At 37.6% G+C, this 23,053-nt stretch overlaps 1 protein-coding gene across 1 annotated transcript in view; it reads left to right on the forward strand.

Moving 5' to 3' along the window:
- The window catches only part of CPE (carboxypeptidase E), a 120,208-nt gene extending 97,743 nt beyond the window's left edge, over positions 1-22,465 (forward strand). The window contains 6 exon segments of the mRNA NM_001098559.1: positions 6,382-6,499; positions 8,562-8,744; positions 11,576-11,715; positions 17,333-17,432; positions 19,716-19,834; positions 21,663-22,465. Of these exon segments, the coding sequence (NP_001092029.1) occupies positions 6,382-6,499; positions 8,562-8,744; positions 11,576-11,715; positions 17,333-17,432; positions 19,716-19,834; positions 21,663-21,761 (759 nt within the window). The 3' untranslated portion in view covers positions 21,762-22,465.
- Positions 22,466-23,053: the final 588 nt, after the last annotated feature.

The raw sequence follows: 23,053 nt of genomic DNA on the forward strand, positions 1-23,053 counted from the left end.
GATCCATTGTGGCTGAGAAGAATTGTTCTAGTGGTTGGTCAGTAAGCAGGAGAGCAAAAAGAGAGAAGGAAACTGCATACAGGGGTTGAATACCTCCAGCCAAAGAAGGTGAGGCATAGAGGTCCTTTACCACTGGGAAACATATCCAAGTCATGTGGCACAAAGGTATGTTACCAGTGATGAATCCATATGGGTTTGCAGCAACCTCAATTCTTGCTTCCTCAGAAGAAAGAATTAAACTGAGAAACATAAGGCAGAGCGAGAGACTGAGGCAGGTTTTAGAGTAGCAGTGAAAGTGTATTAAAAAGCTTTAGAGCAGGAATAAAAGGAAGTAAAGTACACTTGGAAGTAGGCCAAGCGGGCAACTTGAGAGATCAAGTGCCCTGTTTGACCTTTTGACTTGGGGCTTTATAGGTTGGTATGCTTATGCTTCTGGGGGGTTGTGTCCCTTTTCCCCTGATTCTTCCCTTGGGGTGGGCTGTCTGCATGTGCAGTGGCCTGGCAACACTTGGGAGGGGCGCTTGCACAGTGTGTTTACTGAAGCTGCGCACATGCTCACTTGAGGCGTTCATCCCTTACCAGTCCAGTGTTCCTAGAGGAAGGTCATATACCAGTTAAACTCTGCCATTTTGCCTCTCGGTGCGCATGTATGAACCCATTTGCCCAGCTCCTGAGATCTTACTGGGAAGCTGCTGATCACCAGTTTCAGGTTTTTTAATCTATTGGGAGACTGCCTTTCTCTGGCACCTGCTGCAACCAATTATTATTTTAGAGAGGCAGTTTAACAACCTCCCGCCCATCACCTAATGTTTGCCTGACATTCCTGGTGTTGGGAGGAGGCCCTCTCCTGCCCTGCTCATGTCTGACTAGCTACCTACTGCAACAGTCTGAGACAAAGGCTACCAAAGGCTGAGGACACTGGCAGAACCTGATAAGTGAGTGACTTAAGCTTTCCTGCTTCTGAGTCATGGATACACGTCACTGTCTCAGCCTGAAAATTATCTTTCATGGGAGAGGGGGAGCCAGAAAGGTGGCAGGCTGGGGTAACCCCAGGCGAAAGAGGGCAGTCCTGTGTGGTAAACCACGAGGGCTGAGACAGAAATGGAAAACTTCTGGAAGCGGAGTCCCCATATCAGCCTACAAGCTTTCCCCATTGCTTGCATTGACTTGCTTGTGCTGTCTTTGTTAAATCTGAGAAATGAAGAAAATAATTCCTTCCACCTATCATAGAAGAATGGTGAAATCAACTCATGTTGACAGGATATTTGATTGTCAACTTTGTGCAAGCACCATTATTTCTAGCCAGAACTACCTTCTCCTTCTCCAGCTGAACCTGAATATTTGCATAATCTCTAGATTAGATGTTTTTGTATTTCTAGCTTAGGCAATACTTATTTAAAAGAGGCATGTTCATGGTAGTATTTTTTTAATAAGAGCTTTTATTTAAAACAAACTCAGTGTGACTTCTTTTCATAAAGGTAAATTAAAGAAAAATACATGAAAATGAAAGATTAGTCCCTTTTTGGAACATAAGCAAGATTTGTTTACTTTACACTAAATCTTTAGTAAACTTACTTCATAATCATGGGGTGATATTGCCTATGTCTGGTTCATCACCTTTTTCCATTTTTGTCTGTAAGTGTGAGACAGTGTTTTGACCCAGCTTGGCACAAAATATATAGTAGGCAGTTCATTAATGTTATTATACATTCCTCTTCCCTCTTCCCCTTCTCAGCCTAATATCTGTATTTGTATCCCTTATAGAGGTTCTTAAATGTCAAGATTTATTCTTCTGTTTGGTGGAACAGGGAATCAGATTAATAGAAAATAGAAATGCAGATTCCTCCTCCTTTGTATAGCTGTGAGAAAAAAAAAAAAAGAAATTCATATTCCCACATAAGCTGATCCAGGCCTGGGGTGTGTGTGCTTCAGGAGGGGGTGGTGGGAAGGAACTTCATTCTTGCAAAGCCCTCCAGATGCTGGAGGTAGCTGAGACACATCCACTCGCTCGAGATCCATGCTCTCCTTCTTCTTCTGAACTTCTCTGAATAAAAAGCTCTCTCTTGCTCTCCCAGACTTCCTTCTCTAAGTCATTTGTCATCGGCTCTTGAGCTCTTCAGCCTGGTCACCTCCACTGTTATCTGGGCTCAGTACATGAGCCTTGGCCTGAAAGCAGAGTCAATTAAAATATACCCAGCCATTTATTAAGTTTACCCTGACTTTAATAGCTAGAGTTGTGAAGAAAACTGAATAAATAGAGCTTCAACATAATTTAAGAACCAAAGACATCTAATTATAGAACATCATATTTGAGCTGTATTTATAATCTTTAAATGGAAAGTTTAAAGAAAGGCCACAATTGTTTCTAGTTTCTATTAAAGGCTTAATTTTAAAGGTACTCCAAAGTCTTCTCTGTGAATCAGTTAAATATATAATTATAGTACACAGGGGTCTCAGGATTTAGTCAGCCTAAAAGATTCTGTTAATAGTCAAAGGGAAACTTAGTTTAATTTATCAAATTGTAGAATTTGCTTGCTTTTGAACATACTGGTAACATGCATATAAGCAATAGTGTATGATGTAAGAACTAGTAATAGGCTAAACCTGATAACTTCACACAACTTTGTGTATTTAGGGCTGTATCTTTCAATTTGTTTCAAGAACAGTTTCTTTTAAAAATTTTTTATTGCAAAATTCATATTTTATTACAAAAATTAAAACATACAAATAAGGAGAAAGAAGAATCCATTACCCTACAATCTTCAGTGAACACCATTAACATTTTGATACGTACCTTTCAAAATTATTTTTTATGGCTGTATCAACCTGTAAATATATGGTGCATACTGTGCAAGCCATTCTGAACACTTTTAGGTGGATAATAAACACAGGAATACAGTCTGCCTTGGCATGGCTTTGCCTCCTAACTCCCACTAAAACCAACCCTCCCTCTCAGAGAGTATTTTCCTTACCCCCAACAGACGGGCCATGGGTACTTCCAACTTCTTTATTTTTACTACTCTTTTCTCTCTTCTTCTCCTACCCCAATTCGTCCCTGGACTTGGTGAAGTTCCACCTCCTTCCTGAAGTCCTCAATGATTCTCCAAACCATGGTGATTTTGCCTCTTCTGAACTTATTGAAATGTGAATATTTGTCAATATCTGTCATTGGGTTAAAGAAAATAGAGGGAATGAGAGATGTACAAAGAAGAGGAGGACTGAAAATAAATTCAGTAGTAAAAGAAAAACTTTTGAACAGAATATTATAGAAGAGTGTGTTAAACTCATCTCATTTAATATTCATGTCATGTTCACAATTGGATGTAAAAAATGTAAATTCACTTAAAAAAGCATATGCATTATAGAGTATTTTGATTTCATCTCCCATATTAGTTATTTTTAGGTTGATTTAAATCAAAATATAATAAGAGTGTATTTCAGATCCCTGTGGAAAGAATGCATTATTGAATACATGGAATTGAGACAAATCCATCTCATAAATAACAGCATAGATCAAAATAAATTCTAGACACTACAATTTAAGTTTAAAAAGTATGAAACTAGAAAACTTTCGTAAGGATGTAATACTTAGAGGGGGATAGAACTTTCTAAATTTCTTGTATAGACACTAGCACATAGTGGTCACTTAATATTTATTGAACGAATGAATGAAATGGAAAAGCAAAGAGACCATAAAGAAAAGATCAATAGGTTTGATGTTATGTACTTAACATAAATATCTTAATGCTCTGTATTTTAATTACAAAATTTGAAAGGCACATGACACACTTAGAACATATTTATAGTGTGTAGTAGAGAGCTAATTTTTTTTACTAAACAACTCTTGCAAGTCAAAAAGAAAAGCTATGCATTTCTCCCAGCACTTTGGGAGGCCGAGGCGGGCGGATCACGAGGTCAGGAGATCAAGACCATCCTGGCTAACACAGTGAAAACTCGTCTCTACTAAAAATACAAAAAAATTAGCCGGGTGTGGTGGCAGGCACCTGTAGTCCCAGCTACGCGGGAGGCTGAGGCAGGAGAATGGCGTGAACCCGGGAGGTGGAGCTTGCAGTGAACCAAGATCACGCCACTGCACTCCAGCCTGGGTGACAGAGTGAGACTCCGTCTCAAAAAAAAAACAAAAAAAAAAACTACGCATTTCAGTAGAAAAATTAGTTAAACCATATAAATATGTCACAGAAGAATAAATAGAAATAATCACTAAATATAAAAAACTTCTAGTTTTATTAGTTAATTAAAATAATGCAAACTTTAAAAATTCTATTGTCATTAATCAAAGTGACACACTTTAAAACACATAATAATTCCATTGTTCTTAAAAAGATTAGAGATGGAAGGTTTATTATACTGTTGCTGGTTATATTTCTGTACCTTACAGGAATGCAGTTTGGAATACATTTTTAAATGTAAACAGTTTTAGCTAATATAGATTTTAACTTAAAACATTTTTAGCTAAAAACATGCTTAGCTTTTGGTCAAGTCATTCCATTTCTAGGGATTTCTCTAAGGAAAGTACAGATTTGGACAAATGGTAGCTACAAAGGTGTTCATAGTATTTTTAATTTTTAAAATATAAACATCCCAGTATCACCTCTTGGAGATTACTAGTACTAGTGTAGTGGCTGTGTAGCCAGCCTGGCTGGGCTTGAGACCAGCCTCTGCCAGTACCAGCTGAGTGGCCTCATGCTGTTCCCTAACTTCTCTATATCTCAGTTTACTCATCTGTAGGATGGGGGAAAATGTAGTCCCTATTTCATAGAGGAAATGGGAGAATTGAATGTCTGACACAGAAAGTGTTTAATAAGTATTAGCTATCATTTTATTAGTATTTAAGAATGGTATATCCAGACATTGGCTGCCACTCAGCCATTAAAATATCATTTTAGAAGGGTATTTAATAACATGAAAAGGTGTTCATTATCTGTTTTCAAGCAAAAAAAGCAGTATATAAAATGGCATATAAATGATCACATTTAAAAATTATATAAATATATTGGGAAAAGACTGAAAAAGAGATATATACAAATGTTAGTAGTGGATATCTTTAGGTGGTAAAATTATGGGTAATTTTAATTTTCTTCTTTGTTCTTGTCTGTCTCCTCTACATTTTCTACAATGGATATATATATATATATATATATTTTTTTTTTATAGCAAAAATAAGATCTACCAACCAAATGAAAAATAATAAAAACAACCTCCTACTCTAAATCACACTTTTCCACAGTTAACAGTAGCTTATGTGAAAATAGGATAATTTTAATAGACTAAAGCTGATACACTAAAAACAGCGTGAGCCTTAGGGTTTCACTGACTGGATGTGAACTCTTAGCTGTGTGAACTTAGATATGCTATTTAACACACCCAACTTTCAGATTCCTCCTTGTGAAATGGGTATGAATATCTTTGCATATCCAATACGAATGTTGAAGTGCAGTAACATAGTTCATGTCAGAACTATTCATAAACAGAGCAGAGCTATACAAATATGCGGTCTTATAACCATCAAACCCTACTGATGCCATTAGATTTTCTGTCCTAAAGAACAGCATGGATCACGTTGCCAGTAAAATCTTTTCTTTTCATCAGAGAAGCACTTGGGGTTTGAGAGTCTTCCTAGTTGCTATTAAAAACTCATTGCATAAAAGTATCAAGCTTTTGGCTCCACATTATTTCTTTGGTATACATTTCTTTTTTCCTTTGTTTTGCTTCCAAGATATGAGGGGCAGTGAATCATTCTAAAGACTTAACATGAATTCTTGAAACTTGCCTTTATTTTAAAATTTAAGATGACCATTCCAAAGTAAACATATTTTACAGTCCACTCTGAAAGAGACTCAACCTAATATTCTTTGATAGGAACAATGTTTGAAGTAGTTGAGGGAAGTTGGGAAAATAGTAAGCAAAATTTGGAAATAAACTTTACCACATGTTTGAACCACCACAGAGGACAAATCTTGTTCTGCAGTTCGATTATTTTCTTTTCTCCTCATATTATCCTTAACTATTCATAATAACAATGTGTGACCCACTACAGATCAGACAGCGATGTCCCAAAATTTGTGAGTTGCATGCTGGTTTTCAAGTTGCAAAGAGAGGAAAACTGGCAGCCCACAAAAATAAAACTTTGAAAGAAATTTAAACACTTTTGAAACATTTTTTATTAAAAATCTGAGAAAGTTAGACATGAGGAATACTGCTTTTGTAGGAACCTTTATTTTTTCTGTGAGGACAACAGCAAAATAGTTGAAGTATGACCAACTTTCAGTTTTTTCCTTTACCTTTCCTATGTCTTTTCTGTCAAGTGATCATACCAATGATTATTAAATTTATAATCCTTTTAATCTCTCATCTGAACAGCTTGCTCCTGAGACCAAGGCTGTCATTCATTGGATTATGGATATTCCTTTTGTGCTCTCTGCCAATCTCCATGGAGGAGACCTTGTGGCCAATTATCCATATGATGAGACGCGGAGTGGTAGGTATTCTTTCTGCTTCTCTTATTGGTTCAAAGTTTATAACACTGTACAAGGGTTTATAGGATGATTTCTGTAATTTTTTTTAAGGAACTGAACATTAAGTGATTTTTGCCTGAAGAAAGAACTATGTTTAACAGGAAGCTCTCCTAATCATTTCATATGGTGTTGGCATATCTATTTGGCAGAAAAGGACTCACTTTTTCAATAGGTTAGGTGAAGAGAAACGTGATCTTGACAGTACCTAGCCAACAGAAAGGGAGAAAATACACGTCATAAACTTGGGTCACTCTTGGACACTGATAAAGTGGAGAGATTACAGAAGTTGTGTAGGTTCATGTAGGAGATGGCTTAAACATGGGGGCAGCCTCTTGGTGCTTGATCAGGGTCCCTGTGGATCTCTACATGTGTCTTATTGTGTTGACACAGTTTTGCATTTGGAACTGTTTCTGGTGGTGTCAGGGAGGGGAAGTGGTGCTTTGGCTTTCTCTAACTAGTTTTAGTTAAGCTTCAGACAAAGCAAGCTTTAGCCAGACAGATATTTTCAAATTGTTTTTTGTTGCTCCAGGGAATTTCCTGCTTTGGATCTATTTTCTGGGGCCTTTGAAGAGTTAGCTTTTTGTAAAAACAGGATGATTAGTTTATTTTTTTTTTTTGATTTTAGATTCGGGGTACCTGTGTAGGTTTGTTACATGGATATATTACATAATGGTGAGGTTTGGGTTTCTAGGGTACCCATCACCAAAAGAGTGAACTCAATAGGTAATTTTTCACCCCTCGCCTCCTCCCATCCTCCCCGCTTTTGGAGTCCCCAGGGTCTATTATTTCCACCTTAATGTCCAGGTACACCCATTGTTTAGCTTCCACTTATAAATGAGAGTATGTGGTATTTGATTTCTGAATTATTTCGCTCCAGATAATGGCTCCTAGCTCCATCCATGTCGTTGCAAAATACATGATTTCATTCTTTTTAATGGCTGCTTAGTATTGCATAGTGTATATGTACCACATTTTCTTTATCTAATCAACCATTGATGGACATTTAGGTTGATTCCACGACTCTGCTTTTGTGAATAGTGCTGCCATAAACATATGAGTGCACATGTCTTCTTTATATAATAATTTCTTTTCCTTTGGATGCATACTCAGTAGTGGGATTACTAGGTTGAATGGTAGTTCTGTTTTTAGTTCTTTGAGAAATCTCTGTACTGTTCCTCATAGAAGTTATATTAATTTACATTTCCACCAACACTGGTGGGAATCCACGCCAACATCTGTTGTTTTTTGACTTTTTAATCATAGCCATTCTAAGTCATGTAATATGATATTGTGGTTTTAATTTGCCTTTCTCAGATGATTAGTGATGTTGAGGATTTTTCCAATTATTTTGACTGCTTGTATGTCTTCTTTTGAGAAAAGTCTGTTCTTGTCCTTTGCCCACTTTTTAATGGGGTTGTTGGGATGATAATTTTAGATATTGGAAACTGGGTATTGAAGAACGTCTTTGGGGAAATAACATTGTTAAATAAATTTGAAGACTTTGTGGTTTGTTGATAATTGGGAAACTTGTAGGCCTGCATAATTTATAATGCATGAATAAGAACACAGTGTATCAAAATATGTTATTTATTTCTATAATACATACAGGAGATTTAAAAAATATAAAACCAGATATTGAATGGTATATATGAGAATGATTCATAGTGGGTATGAGGTTAGTATAGGTACATTTTTTAAATTAAAGATTTTAATGATAAAAATCTTCCTCCTATTCTCCCAGGCCTAGTTTACTATGACTTTATTACCTTTCCCTGCAAAGCTTTCAACTCATAAGTAGAATGTACATTCTACCCAATTTCTACTTTGTAGTATTAGGAATGGAAATTTTGTAACTTAAAACTAAGTGTAATTATTTAGTATTTAAATTTTACCTCTTTCCCATAGTTATGTAGCTAAAAAAATACATCAGCAATACAATTACTCAATACTGAATCACTCTTTAGAAAACACGCAGTGCTGCTTGGTCTGTGTCTGTTTCTTTAATCTTGTGGATTTGTTTTCTAGGTAGTGCTCACGAATACAGCTCCTCCCCAGATGACGCCATTTTCCAAAGCTTGGCCCGGGCATACTCTTCTTTCAACCCGGCCATGTCTGACCCCAATCGGCCACCATGTCGCAAGAATGATGATGACAGCAGCTTTGTAGATGGAACCACCAATGGTGGTGCTTGGTACAGTGTACCTGGAGGTGAGTTTCCATTGTGCTCTCTGATTATGTGATTGTAGCTTATTTACAATGACCATTTAGGTTTAGAGAGTGATTTAGATTTAGAGAATCTTCAATCATCCTCCATCATTAAAAAGTAGACTGAATCTATAGTTCTTCCATTAAAGTCAACTTTTTGCGTGAATGATTACTATGTATAATTTTGTTTTTGTGGATTTTAAAAATTGTGATGCTAATTGAAGAGATACAGGAAATGAACTGAAGACATTCATTTGGAAAATAATAAATTGAATATTGTTAACTACCCTACTTTCCAAATTCAAGCCTTAGGGAATAAGATGGCATCCTTAGTTTATGCCAGTCATGCTCTTTCACTGTAGGTAAATATATATTTTAGAGGGCTTTTTTTGGCTTTTAGCATAACCTGGTGCACAGTACTTTTGTATTAAATGATGGGATAATGGAGAGTATTTGACATGGAATATTTAGTTTATGTTCACTATTCTAATAATCTCTATGAGATCAGGTAGCTTTTTGCCTTTTAGTCTGAAAAGGAAGCAGTTGCCATGTGGGACAGCAGCTGGGGGAAGCCCCTTCCTAGGTAGCCAAGGAAGCTCTCTTGCCTTCTTTGTCCCAAGGCGGACTTTACAGAGCTCGTATTTTCACTAACACTCTAGGATGAAGAGTGAAATGCGAAGATATTTATGTATTTTTTTACTTTTCTCTTTGCCTGAGAAAAATTTTCTATGGCCCACCTGGAAAAAGAAAATTTGTTAGGGTAATAAGCAACATTAGCTAATTGAAGGGTATTGGTATGTTTAATATGCTTAATTTTGTTGAATTATGTGCTGAGAAAAATATTCTTTCTGATTTTTTCTTTCTGATACATGTTAATTCTGTTTTTATTTATATTTTGCATTTTATCCAGATCAGACTTAGTACTCTTTCCCCAATAGCTTCAGAAATATGATCTATGTCAAATTTAGGATTTAGAGCATGTCTAGTACATCAGATGGGAAGTAATTTTATACTTTAGTTTTTATAAAAACTTTAATGACTTCTTGGAATTCCTTTTTGAACAAATAGTGTATTGTCAACAAAATATAAAGTAATCTATATCAGTTAAATACTGATAATAACATTATTAACAATAATAATAATATTAGTTAACGATTATGTCTCACTTAACTAAACAGTCAAAGGAAGCTCCGTTAGTCTTCAGTTCTGTATATAATGAATAACATTCATGTCTTAGGTCAGGTTTTCTAGAAGCAGAGCCTGAGATAGGGATTTGGATGCTTGTAATTTATTAGGGGATTACTTTTTAGGACAAACCCTGAAGGAAGTGAGGGAAGCAGGGCAAGGAAGGGGATAGAGCTAAACAGGGGTGTGGTCTCAGGCAAAGTCCAGCCTTGGCCTGAGCCATAGGAAGAAGCCTGGAGCATAAATTAGGGGCAGGTTTGTCTCCCCTTGAGAGAAAGGGACCAGCCTTTGGTGGCTCCATATCTGTCAGCCATTGGTTGTGGGGTGCCAGCAGGAATTTGGGGTGAGAGATAGCAGGATGTAACTCCCAAGCCAGGTGGGAGATTCTGGCTCCCATCAGCAATTCTCTGGAAAAGGGGTGGGGGGTAGCTGTGAGCTCTAACAGCCAACACCTGCAACAGTTTGGGTCTGGATGCCCTGCCTCCATAAAAGCAATCTGGTGGGCACTAACAGCATCCTCTGCTAATTTGAGTCAGATTTAAATTAAAATTGTTCTGAATGCAGAATATTCTCTTTGGTGCTATTTGAAGTATTGTTATCATTATATCTTGTATGTAGTAGATACTCAGGGATTGTTGAATTAGTATATAGTGTGAAAGGAAATTAAATTCTAGGACCCCAAATTCATTTAGCTAAAGGGAAAAGTCAAGCTGGGAACTGGGTCACACAAACCTGCCTCCCCATTTTGGTTCCTAAATAAGATGACTACAAGATGAAAGGCTACATGCCTCCCCCATATTTTGCCCACAGGGAAATTCCGGGTGAGCTGTTAAAACTTCACCATGGCCATGTAAATTGATAGCTTATCTTTACAGGTGCAGGCACCCCAGCCCACCAGACACAAATGCGTATCCGATTGCCCCCCTACCCCATTTTGTCTGCGTTATCTTATGTAAAATGCACATCCCCCACATTTTTCCTCTGTCCCCTTTGGTTTATGTGAAAACTCTGTGCTTATCAATATCCCACCCTCTCCCCTTTCAATTTGGAGCCCTCAAAATCATCTTCGGAGAGAGGCATAGACCTGTCTCTGGGGCACATCCTTAACTTTGGCAAAGAAATCTCCTAAAACAATTGAGACTTGTCTCATCATTTTCCATGATTGACAATAGTATATTGCCAAGACTCCCAATCCCTCAGGAATACACTATGATATTGATTGGGCTTAAGGAACAATATAGTATGTCAGATCATGTCACATGAAGCTCCAAGTTCTTCTCCAGTAGAAAGGTAGACTTAGAGGGATGTGCATTTCTTTAATAGATCAGTGGGGATGAAGTCTTTTACCCTGTTGTCTTCTCCGAAGCCCACTCCAGCAATGTGGAAGGTGGGTAATGTCTGCATTAGCACTCTGCAGCAGCAAATGCTTTTGCTTAGGAACCTGAGAGTTTGTGCTTTTAAGGTATAACAACCCCCAACCTATGTTGTTCAATCCCTTACAGCAGATGATTTCCCTTAAGTTTTCCCACAGGCTTCCCAAATGCCCTGGTTTGTGTACCTTTTACTTGGTTCTTGATTCAGAAGACTAGCCTGTGTAGAGTTTTAGGCTCCTTGTGCATATTTTGACTTTCCATTTGGTGTTTTGGCAGGGATGCAAGACTTCAATTACCTTAGCAGCAACTGTTTTGAGATCACCGTGGAGCTTAGCTGTGAGAAGTTCCCACCTGAAGAGACTCTGAAGACCTACTGGGAGGATAACAAAAACTCCCTCATTAGCTACCTTGAGCAGGTAAACACAGTCCCCAGCATAAAAATGCAAGGTTTACAAGCATTCAAACCTGGCATACAATGGTCTTGTAAGAGGAGTCCAGGAGAATCCGTCTGGTGCAGAATGAGGATGCCATATTTGGAAGGCAGGTGTCGGCAGTGTTTCAATTAGGCTTTTATTTGTCATAGGTTTTGTGGCTCATGACTATTCACCAAGAACTGACTAAACTGGAGAGTATACAGAAAAGACGTAGACTCTCGTTTCTGTTTGTATTATTCTAAGCAAGGGCAATCCTAGGACTCTCTCCCACCCTGATCACCGTGAGGCATCCCAGGCAGAGCCAGAACAAAAGTAAGGCAAGTGAGGCACCTAGAATGGAAAATTTAAGGAGGATTTTAATCTTAGGGGCATGCAAGTACAGGATTAGCACTTGAGAGTGAGTGTCTCTTTAAGTTTTGAGCTGTACAGGCCTCATCTTTCTCACCCTAGACTCAACTGCATCACAGGTAATAATAATAATAATGACTTATGTTTGTCATTTACTATTTCCCAGGCATTATACTAAATGCCTTTTATGTAATAATTAGTTCATTTAATCCACACAACAACCTTATGAGGGAAATTATCATCATCATCATTATAATCATCACTAAATTAAAGATGAGGAATCAGAGACACAGAGAGGCTAGACAGCTCACCTGAAGTTGCTTAGCTAGAATCTGAATCCAGGCTGTCTATTTCCAGAATCACCATGCTGTACTGACTTTCAGAACAGAAGCCTGGATCTTTACCAGAGAGCCATTTATGTAGCCATTCCAATGTGATCCATATAGAATTTTGGGGGATCTCACCATCTGCCAGAATAAAATCCTTCACCTACTCAGGCCAGTCCTCTGCCAACCCCACCCCCTGCATAGTATGTAGACACTGGCCCCAGAGGCAGTGGCAGTGGAAAGACCTAAGACTCTGTTCATTCCTGCAGTTCTTTGCCAGTCTTCAAATTTTATTCTGAATGTGGCCATTTACACCTAAAGTCAAGTAGAGTGATGTTAGTTTCATGTGCCAACAAATAGTCCAGACCAATCTGTTAAACTAATTTGACATAAAAAAAGCTGTTAAATAAACATTTAAGTATTTATATGTGTATATGTACATATAAACATATACATATAAAATCAACACTTTTTTTAAAGTAAAACCAGGAGTTGAATCCAGTTTCTTTCTCCACCATTGCAAGGCTCTGTTGCAGTGGTCCCTATAGCTTGCTATGGCCTCCTTTGAATAAAGGCTGCTCTACAAAAAAAAAAAAAAAAAAAAAAAAAAAAAAGAAGCAGCAGCAAAATCAGCATAGGAATTCTTTTACACATGTCAAATATCCATATACTGTAATACCTTACCAGGGACTGTCATGGAATAGATCCACTGATGTCAGATGGTGATTAAAGAGCACTCATTCCACTGGATTATTTTTAAATCAATGGATTCCTGCTGCATGTTAGCTTAAAAAGGTATTTTCCAACAACAAAAACTAAGGATAAGTGGTCCACGATGACTCTAGAACAACTTTGGTGGGAACCCCTACAGAATGTCTCCTTTGAGGAGAGCCGTATTTGGATGGATCTTCTGAGAGCAAAGTTAACTGAAAAGTATGTTTTTGCATAGAGGAAGTAAGACGGGACTGATTGGGGTGTTCTCCACTTACATATCAAATACAGTGCTTTTAATTTTAATACATATTTAATAATCTTTAAATGTTTAATAATATTTGTCTTAATACTCCTTAATACAGTGCTTTTAATTTTATGTATATAGTTTTTCAACTAAAATGTATTGACTAGTTTCACATCCCAGGCATTCTGTGAGGCACTGGGGATAGTGACCGTCCTCAGGAAGGCTTCACACGAGTGCTGTCAGAAACAAGAATACCTAATCACAAGAGAGGAGGAGAGCTGGCTGAAAAACAATAAAAGCTTAGCTACAAGGAGCAATAACAGTACACAGAAGGGGACCTAACCGAGTCACGGGAGTTTGGAAAAGGCTTCTTGGAGCCGGGCTATAAGATTTACTAAAGTTGATGCCAATAAGATCATCACTCTGATCAACAATTTAAAAACATGCTTAGCTGCTGTTTAAATCATCTCTTAGTTCTTGAGAAAAAAATAATACAAAACAAATAAAATACATCTTCTTACCATCAGGAAAAAGGAGATCTGTCATACTTATGGTAGCAGGTGGGCATGCATCCAATTCATCTGACAGTAATATCAATTTATATATAAATAAGCTAAAAAGAAGAAGGTTAAAGTTATACAATCCTATTTTATGCCACGCAGAATAAGAATTTGCTCTGTCCACAGATCCATGTGATCTACCTTGATATGGCATTGTCATTAGGATGCAAACTGTGTCTAAGCAGTGAGTGGTATTTATAACCAGCTCATCTAGCTTGCATCATAGAACATTCCAGTTTAGGAAAACAAAGGCTGATGAAAAATCAGTGAGGGCTGCCAGAAGTTCTGTGTTGTAATTGTTGTCTTGACAATGGTGGTGATTAGTAATTGAACACCTGGGCCTAAAATCTAAGCTTGGACTAGTTTACAACTCATGGAAAATAGGTGATTAGGAGATCTATTTCTGTAATTGTTTGAGAGGAAATCCCTTGCAGAGTTTTAAAGAGATGTTTGCAGGGACTAGAATTGTAAAGCTAATTAGAGTAGAGAGTCTGCTAAGGAGAAGAGCCTCCCTTCCACTCAGTAGCTTTGAAAGAGTCTAGTTCTCAAAATTCTCAAAAAATTTCTTAAAGAATGGTTCATGGGCCAGGCGTGGTGGCTCATGCCTGTAATCCCAGCACTTTGGGAGGCCGAGGCGGGCAGATCATGAGGTCAGGAGATCAAGACCATCCTGGCTAACACGGTGAAACCCTGTCTCTACTAAAAATACAAAAAATTAGCCGGGCGTGGTGGCATGTGCCTGTAGTCCCAGCTACTCCGGAGGCTGAGGCAGGAGAATGGCATGAACCCGGGAGGCGGAGCTTGCAGTGAGCCGAGATCACACTACACTCCAGCCTGGGCGACAGAGCGAGACTCCGTCTCAAAAAAAAAAAAAAAAAAAAAAAAAGAATGGTTCATGGGCACCTGCATTAGAATCACCTAGAGTTCTTATTAAAAATGAGTTTCCTCTCCTACCATTAAATCACACTCTCTGCAGGGCAGGACCGAAGTATCTTCATTTGCAGCAAGCTATCTGCATGACACTAAGTACATGAGGGTTTAGGGGTTATAAACAGTCCTAGCAAAAATGGAGAATCTTCTGGAGGCTTTTTCAGCCTTCGCTGAAACTGAGATGTCCTGGAATCTGGGGAGCAATCATTGCAGGCACCGCAAGTGTAGTAAAACAGCTTCTCCAGGCATGAGTGAAATTTGGACTTTCGTGATTTCTTTTGCAAAAGCCATACAATCTGAATTTTCCAGTCTGAATACATGGGGAGTTGACACAGCCCATACACTTCTACTGAGATTTATTACTACACTGGAATTTTTCAAACAGAAAAGTTGACATATCACAGACAGACATTTACTTCTTTAACTATTTGTTAAACTGCATATTGCACATATTGCAATATAAGTCTTGGATTGCAGAGGCAGAAAAAAGTAAAGCCATGAATATTAACCTAATATATTTATGCCTAATACAGGCAAATAATATGTTCTTGTAGTGATTGATTTACTTACTTTACAATGATGTGGGAATTAGAACCTTTCTTTAAGGCTTATAATATTGATAGTTTCAGGATTATAGTGCCTCAAGAGGAATAAAGTACTTGGGTAAAGCCTCTTTTATCAGCTAGCATCTTTCTAAGTTTTATTGAAGGGGGCCTCATTTTAAGAAATTTAGAGTTTGGGTCTCTATATATAGCCCTTTTCTTCTTCTCTACACTTTTTCTGATTTTTCATCTTTTAATTCAGAAAGTTAAGTTTTCATGTTTCATGTTTTCCAATGGCTAAATTTCAAACTCTTTTCAATTTTGGTTGGCTTATTAGTTATGGAGAAAAGTTAGAATTGAATAAATCTTCAATTTTTAAAAATATATTTACTCTCTTTACTATACTGGTTGCCAATAAAATGATCATTATTACTGTTTCCTATTTGCAACATTAAAAAATCACATGTTATTTTTATAGGGTGTGAGAGTTTTCTTTTTTTTTTTAAGAAAAATGGCACACACAAAAAATATTGCTGGTAACAAGGCACATCTTTTTGATAAAACAGTGTACCACTGCCGAATTTATTCTTTGATGACAAAGGATTACAGGAGACTTATCTGTCTTCTGTAGGGAAATAGTCAAGTATCATAAGTAGCGAAAGACAATTTATTTTCTATAGCCCGATTGAGTGAGGCACAACCTGAGCATTTGGGAGGTTGGTGCATATTTTGTTGAGTAATCAAGTTTAATGAATTACGATTTGATATTCTAGATGCAGTACTTTCTTAAAGACCTGAAGCGACTCTGTCACTTCAAACACATATTGACTTAGATGAATTGTCTTTCCAAAATAAAGAGAAAAGCAGTTTTTGTAGTTTGCAGTGTATTAAATAATAGCCAGTTGATGACTACAACTTAATTTAGGGGGATTATTTTCAATGGCAGCTCTCCCATCTTCTTTCTAAATCAACATTCTATTTTCTGTTATGAGGCTCACTACTCTATTTTCAGCCAAAATAATGTTAATAGATTTAATGCAAAAGCAGTCACAGTATATATCTTTTTATCCAGAATGAGCTAATATTAACGGGCTTTTATTATGATATCCTTGTTAATTGACAGTAGCCATATAATGAATACATAGGTGACCAAAATTGAAAGAGAGTAAGTTATGAAATGCACTAAGACTAGAACTTTACACATATTGGAGCAGGACGAGCTGCAGACAAAACCCCTCAGACACCGAGTTAAAGAAGGAAGGGCTTTATTATTCGGCCGGGAGCATCGTCAAGACTCATGTCTCGAAAACCCAGCTCCCTGAGGGAGCAATTCCTGTCCTTCTTAAGGGCTTACAACTCTAAGGGGGACCGCATGAGAGGGTCGTGATCAATTGAGCAAGCAGGGGGTACGTGACTGGGGGCTGCATGCACCAGTAATTAGAACGGAACAGAAGAGGACAGGGATTTTCACAGTGCTTTTCTATACACTGTCTGTAATCTATAGATAACATAACCGATTAGGTCAGGAGTCCATCTTTAACTCCCAGGCCCAGGGTGTGGCGCCGGGCTGCCTGCTTGTGGATTTCATTTCTGCCTTTTAGTTTTTCCTTCTTTGGAGGCAGAAATTGGGCATAAGACAATATGAGGAGTGGTCTCCTCCCTTAATATGACACTTTTTAAAATGATTTGGAAAGTACTAAAGTCTTTTTTTTGGGAAGCAAACAAGACATTAATTTTCATTTATCTATTTAGGGAAAAGCAGAATAAAATGCACAAAAAATTCAGTGGCCTTTTGTGCATGTCTTGATTCTTAAACAATGGGGGTCTACGGTATTTGCTGGAAAATAAGGAGATGCTTGATATGAAACATATTTAAGGCCATTTCTATAAATTTATAGGTCATATTAATTTTTTGGTTATTTTTGACCTTCACAGATACACCGAGGAGTTAAAGGATTTGTCCGAGACCTTCAAGGTAACCCAATTGCGAATGCCACCATCTCCGTGGAAGGAATAGACCACGATGTTACATCCGGTGGGTCTTTGCCACAATTGGAGGCTCTACGTTATGTACAAGAGCATAATTACTAATTATCATAATTATAAGTCTTATGTTCTTCTAAGCAAAACAAATAGCTCGTATCTCTACAGCGTTTCTCAGCTTTGATCTGGTGAAGTTTCCTTTGTGGGCTCAGGTCAGGCGGAGTGAGTGGAGCCCAGGGCGGCTGCTGCATTAGAAATCCGGGTGCAGCAGATGGCGCTCTTTCCTCAGCTATCGCCCCAGAGCTGGGAGGTGGTGCCACAGGCTGCCGATTCTTCGCGGTTCTTCAGGCAAAGGAAAAGGAGCTGCTGGAGTTAAAATACCAGTGACTTTCTAGTCTCTGTTAAGAAGTGCTAACGAGCTGCGAATGGGAAGACCGAAGGAGGGAGCGGAAAGAGGAGGAAGGAAGAAAACTGCTGCGGGTTGTGTGTCTACAAATTCTCACACAGTTTTTCATTTAATCCGTATAATAAATCCGCAGGGATTCAAGGTTAAACAAGAATTTATAGGATTGAGGTGCGATGTTAGTGACTTCCAGGTTTTGAGCTCCATTTCCATTTCCCCAGTTTGAGGAAAATGATGCATTTTTCTGGCAAGTCTACCTACTCCCATGAATAAACATTGATCCAGGTCATTTTAGTTTGTCATTTGTTGGGATCTTTTCAATAATGACAACTTTTTCTTTTTAGCTATAAACTCTTTACAATTTTTTTTAGACTTTGTGACAATTAACCTTTAACTTATGTCCCAAACCACTCTGTACCATCAACTCTTTCTTAACTTTCACATTTATAGCTTGGATTTAAAAAAAATCTTTAACATTTGTCCTCTAAAACTCCATTCATTCTTCATGTATCAACAGCCCACCAGGTGCCAGCCAGTATGCCAGAATCTGTGCCAAGATGTTACCCCATGTAGCCCCTTAGCCCTTAGCTGAGAGGGTGAAACCCAGCGTTAGTATCCCTGCCACAAGAAACCTGTTAGCCCTAATGTGTCATACAAATATTTTATTTTCTCTACATTCCATGATGTGAAATGTTTAGGAAAATCTAACCTAGGGAATAAACAGGTGGGAAGAAATTAAATCGGAGGAGGGGCTCTAGAATACTCCAGCTTTTCAAGGGCAAGGTGATAATAAGAAGGAACCAGCAATAGAACTGACGGTAGAAAATGAAGTGTGTTGTACTGAAGGTAGAAAATGAAGTGTGTTGTCCTGGAGGCTTTGAAGTGCTTCAAGAAGAAGGGAGTGAAAAAGCGTTAATTAAGATGAACCTTGTGAATGAATCCTTGGATTTAGCAGTTCAGAGGATCTTGACAAAATCTGTTCAATGGAGTGAATGGTGGGATCCTGATTGGACTAGGTCCAAGAGAGAATAAGAGAAGAACCATTCTGAGATTGAGAACATGAACAAACCTTTCCAGAAATTTTGCTATAAAGCAAAAAGACAATTGAGGCACTAGCTGCAAGCAGATGTGGATTTAGAGGTAGATTTGATGATATGGTGATGGGGGCTTAATTTTTTTGACTGTACCTATTTTTGCAATGAAATAAGATGTAAAGTAACAACTGGGAGGATGAACAGGTTGTGTAGGGGTGTTAGGAAAAAGGAGAAGGTGTGAAGTGTCTACGAAAACCTTGCTCTTCAAAGTGTGGCCTCTGCTCGCAACCTTAGCATTGCCCTGGGGCTGGTCAGGAATGCAGAACCTGGGAGCTGGAATCAGATTTTTCATTTTACCAAGTTCCCAGGTTTGCACCCAAGTTTGAAAATCACTGACTTAGGTAAATGGGAGATTGAATGGACTAGGGTGCCCAGTGTATTCTAAGTCTTTAGAAATCTAAATTTCTAACTAGGGCCTCAGAGATCCTACAGGGGCTAACTTTGGCCCACACTCTGTGAAGATTCTCTGACCATCAGGTCTTCACCTGGCAAGAATCAAAACATGATGGCTGTATGTTCTGACCCTGCTGCTTGGGGAATTCATCTGTCTTTTTACCTGTGTTGCTCCTGATGTGATTAGGTCTATGATCGTACGAGGTTTATTAGACAATTTAACATTGATATCTATAAAGTAGCTATAAGAAATGAAGCCTGTAAAGAGAGTTTCACACCCTATTCAATAAAATTTCATTAAATTCCCTATATATTTACTTTAAAAATCGAGAATCAAAAAAGTTGAACTGAGCTAGACTGGGTATTCCTTAGATGGCGTAATTATGCATTGTATAATTCTGCATATTTCATGTGCTTTGTGATTTGATAATCTGCTTTCCTACAGCAAAGGATGGTGATTACTGGAGATTGCTTATACCTGGAAACTATAAACTTACAGCCTCGGCTCCAGGCTATCTGGCAGTAACAAAGAAAGTGGCAGTTCCTTACAGCCCTGCTGCTGGGGTAAGTAATCATAATAGCCAAACGCTATAATAATAATTAAGCGTTTATCATTGTCAGGCATACTGAAGTGATTTATATTTAATCTTCATACTAGCCCTATGAGGTAGGCAACATTGTTATCTCAACTTAACAGATGAGAAAACTGAGGCTTAGCAAAGTTAATATGAAGCTCCATTACCATTTCTCAGTTTTTGAAGAAATTTACAAGAAAATGAAATAAAACTTTAAAAAATTAAATTTTTATTTGCTAACCTTGATTTCCATCTCAATGGGATTATGTTTCATTTGCCTTTTTGTTTTTAGCACCTAGTGCGTGCCTTTCTCAGTAAGTATTTGAAAAAAAATGATGCATAAAAGAAAATTTAAGTGGTAACCAAACACTTACTTAGCATATTTTATGTGCAAGGCTGTCTGTGCTAAGTACTATCAAAAACCATATCTTATTTAAGTAGATCTCATTTGCTTGTTAGGAAGGTGATGGTGATAAGACCAAAACTTCTCTTAGAGCAGAATTTTACTACTACCTTTGTTTTATATGCCTGGGACCATGGGAATACCTGTAGGATTTCTTGAAAGTCTAAAAAGCTTACTTGAAAAGAATTTATTATTATTTTTGTTTATGTACCCAAAACTTGGAGTATAAATGCTTGATTTATGCAAACAAAATATCTTGAGTTTTTAAATGGTGTATGGTTTTGATTGTGTGCATGTATGTCTACATTGGGCTGTATATGTATTAAAATCAAGAGGTATATTTGGGTAACTGAAACCTGGAAAAAATGACCCTGGGAACAAGTTGTAAAGGTTCAACTATTTTGATCCTTTGTCTTTCTGGCATGTGTTAGTGCAAGGATGTAGTCAGTGTAATCACGATCCAAAATAATCAGGCGTTTAAGTGGCCAAATCAAGAAACTCTTAGTTCCATCTGGGATGGGGCCTGAGGGGATTGGGGTTGGGGGCTGCCTACTTTGAATAGCCTTTTATGAGGAGTGTGTGGCTTCTCCCTAGACCTGATGAAGACTCCCATTCACAAAGAGAGTGGCTTGGACACATACATGCTTTTGTCAGTTTCTTTAACAAATTCAAGATTCTGGATAGCAGAACCTTGTGGTTTGGGATACCAGCATGCTGAACTGTATTCTTCCACATTCCCTCCCACATTAGGAGAAGATTCAAGGCTGACAGGAGGTGCTCACTAAATAACCAAAGGCAGAAAATTAACTATAAGTTACATCCTCTTTTTTCTTTTCTTTTTTGAGACAGAGTCTTGCTCTGGCGCCCAGGCTGGAGTGCAGTGGCACGATCTTGGCTCACTGCAAGCTCTGCCTCCCGGGTTCAAGAGATTCTCCTGCCTCAGCCTTCTGAGTAGCTGGGATTACAGCGTGCGCCACCGTGCCCAGCTAATTTTTGTATTTTTAGCAGAGATGTGGTTTCACCATGTTGGTCAGGCGGGCCTTGAATTCCTGACCTTGTGATCTGCCCACCTCGACCTCCCAAAGTGCTGGGATTACAGACATGAGCCACTGTGCCTGGCCAGTTACATCTTTTTATGAGGAGAAGAGACTGGGGCAGGAATTTTGTTGACTTATATTTGTCTTCAAAGCTATTAAATCAAAGGACATTTCAAACATAAGTCTTTTGAATTTTGCTTTTCAATTTTTTTCCCCTGAAAATATCTTTTGTTTATCACAAGAGATTTTTATTTCAGGATTTACTTTAATTCAGGTGGCTGGATTGAGTGTATACTGAAACTGCTCTTATTTTTTTATTTCAATTTAAAAAAACACATGCAGTTTGATAATAATATGCTCTTGATTTTCTCTTTTAGGTTGATTTTGAACTGGAGTCATTTTCTGAAAGGAAAGAAGAGGAGAAGGAAGAATTGATGGAATGGTGGAAAATGATGTCAGAAACTTTAAATTTTTAAAAAGGCTTCTAGTTAGCTGCTTAAATCTATCTATATAATGTAGTATGATGTAATGTGGTCTTTTTTTTAGATTTTGTGCAGTTAATACTTAACATTGATTTATTTTTTAATCATTTAAATATTAATCAACATTCCTTAAAATAAATAGCCTCTTAGGTAAAAATATAAGAACTTGATATATTTCATTCTCTTATATAGTATTCATTTTCCTACTATATTACACAAAAAAGTATAGAACAGATTTAAATAATTTTGCCATCCTAGGCTTAAATGCAATATTCCTGGTATTATTTACAATGCAGAACTTTTTGAGTAATTCTAGCTTTCAAAAATCAGTGAAGTTCTTTTACTGTAATTGGTGACAATGTCACATAATGAATGCTATTGAAAAGGTTAACAGATACAGCTCGGAGTTGTGAGCACTCTACTGCAAGACTTAAATAGTTCAGTATAAATTGTCGTTTTTTTCTTGTGCTGACTAACTATAAGCATGATCTTGTTAATGCATTTTTGATGGGAAGAAAAGGTACATGTTTACAAAGAGGTTTTATGAAAAGAATAAAAATTGACTTCTTGCTTGTACATATAGGAGCAATACTATTATATTATGTAGTCCGTTAACACTACTTAAAAGTTTAGGGTTTTCTCTTGGTTGTAGAGTGGCCCAGAATTGCATTCTGAATGAATAAAGGTTAAAAAAAAAATCCCAAGTGCGTGTATTTCAGTTCTCTAAGATTTTTGGTCTGGCATTGTGGTCTTATGATGAAAACATGTATCCTCTTAATGGCGGCTTCTCATATATTCATCCTGTACATTTTAAAATTTGTTAAGCGACTACTGTGTGCTAAGCACTGCATAGCCTCTATGTATGTTATTGTGGCAGGCAAAGGTTCTGATTTTGGGCACAACCTTTATATAAATAACACAAAAATTAATGTTTGGACACAAACTCTGAATCAGTAACGCACTGGTTAATATGTAATTATGCATTGTGATAAGTAAAATGACAAGAAAGAGTAGGGAAAGAGAAAGAATGACAGAGCAACTTAAATTAGACTGGATGAGAAGAGTCAGGGATGCATCTTAATGCACAGACCTAGAATACTGAGTGGGTGTGAGCAGTGCAGAGTGCAAGGGTGTGTGTGTGTGTGTGTGCATGGTGGTGGTGGTATGGTTGATCAGTGCTGCAAGTGTAAGTTTTGGTTAAAATCGTGCTGTTATAATAGTAGGCCCCCACATATATCCTGGGTTAAACACAATGAAAGTGTATTTTTTGCTCAGGTACCTATACT

Source organism: Pan troglodytes, chromosome 3 (assembly GCF_028858775.2).
Source record: "Pan troglodytes isolate AG18354 chromosome 3, NHGRI_mPanTro3-v2.0_pri, whole genome shotgun sequence".
NCBI classification, from domain to species: Eukaryota; Metazoa; Chordata; class Mammalia; order Primates; family Hominidae; genus Pan; species Pan troglodytes.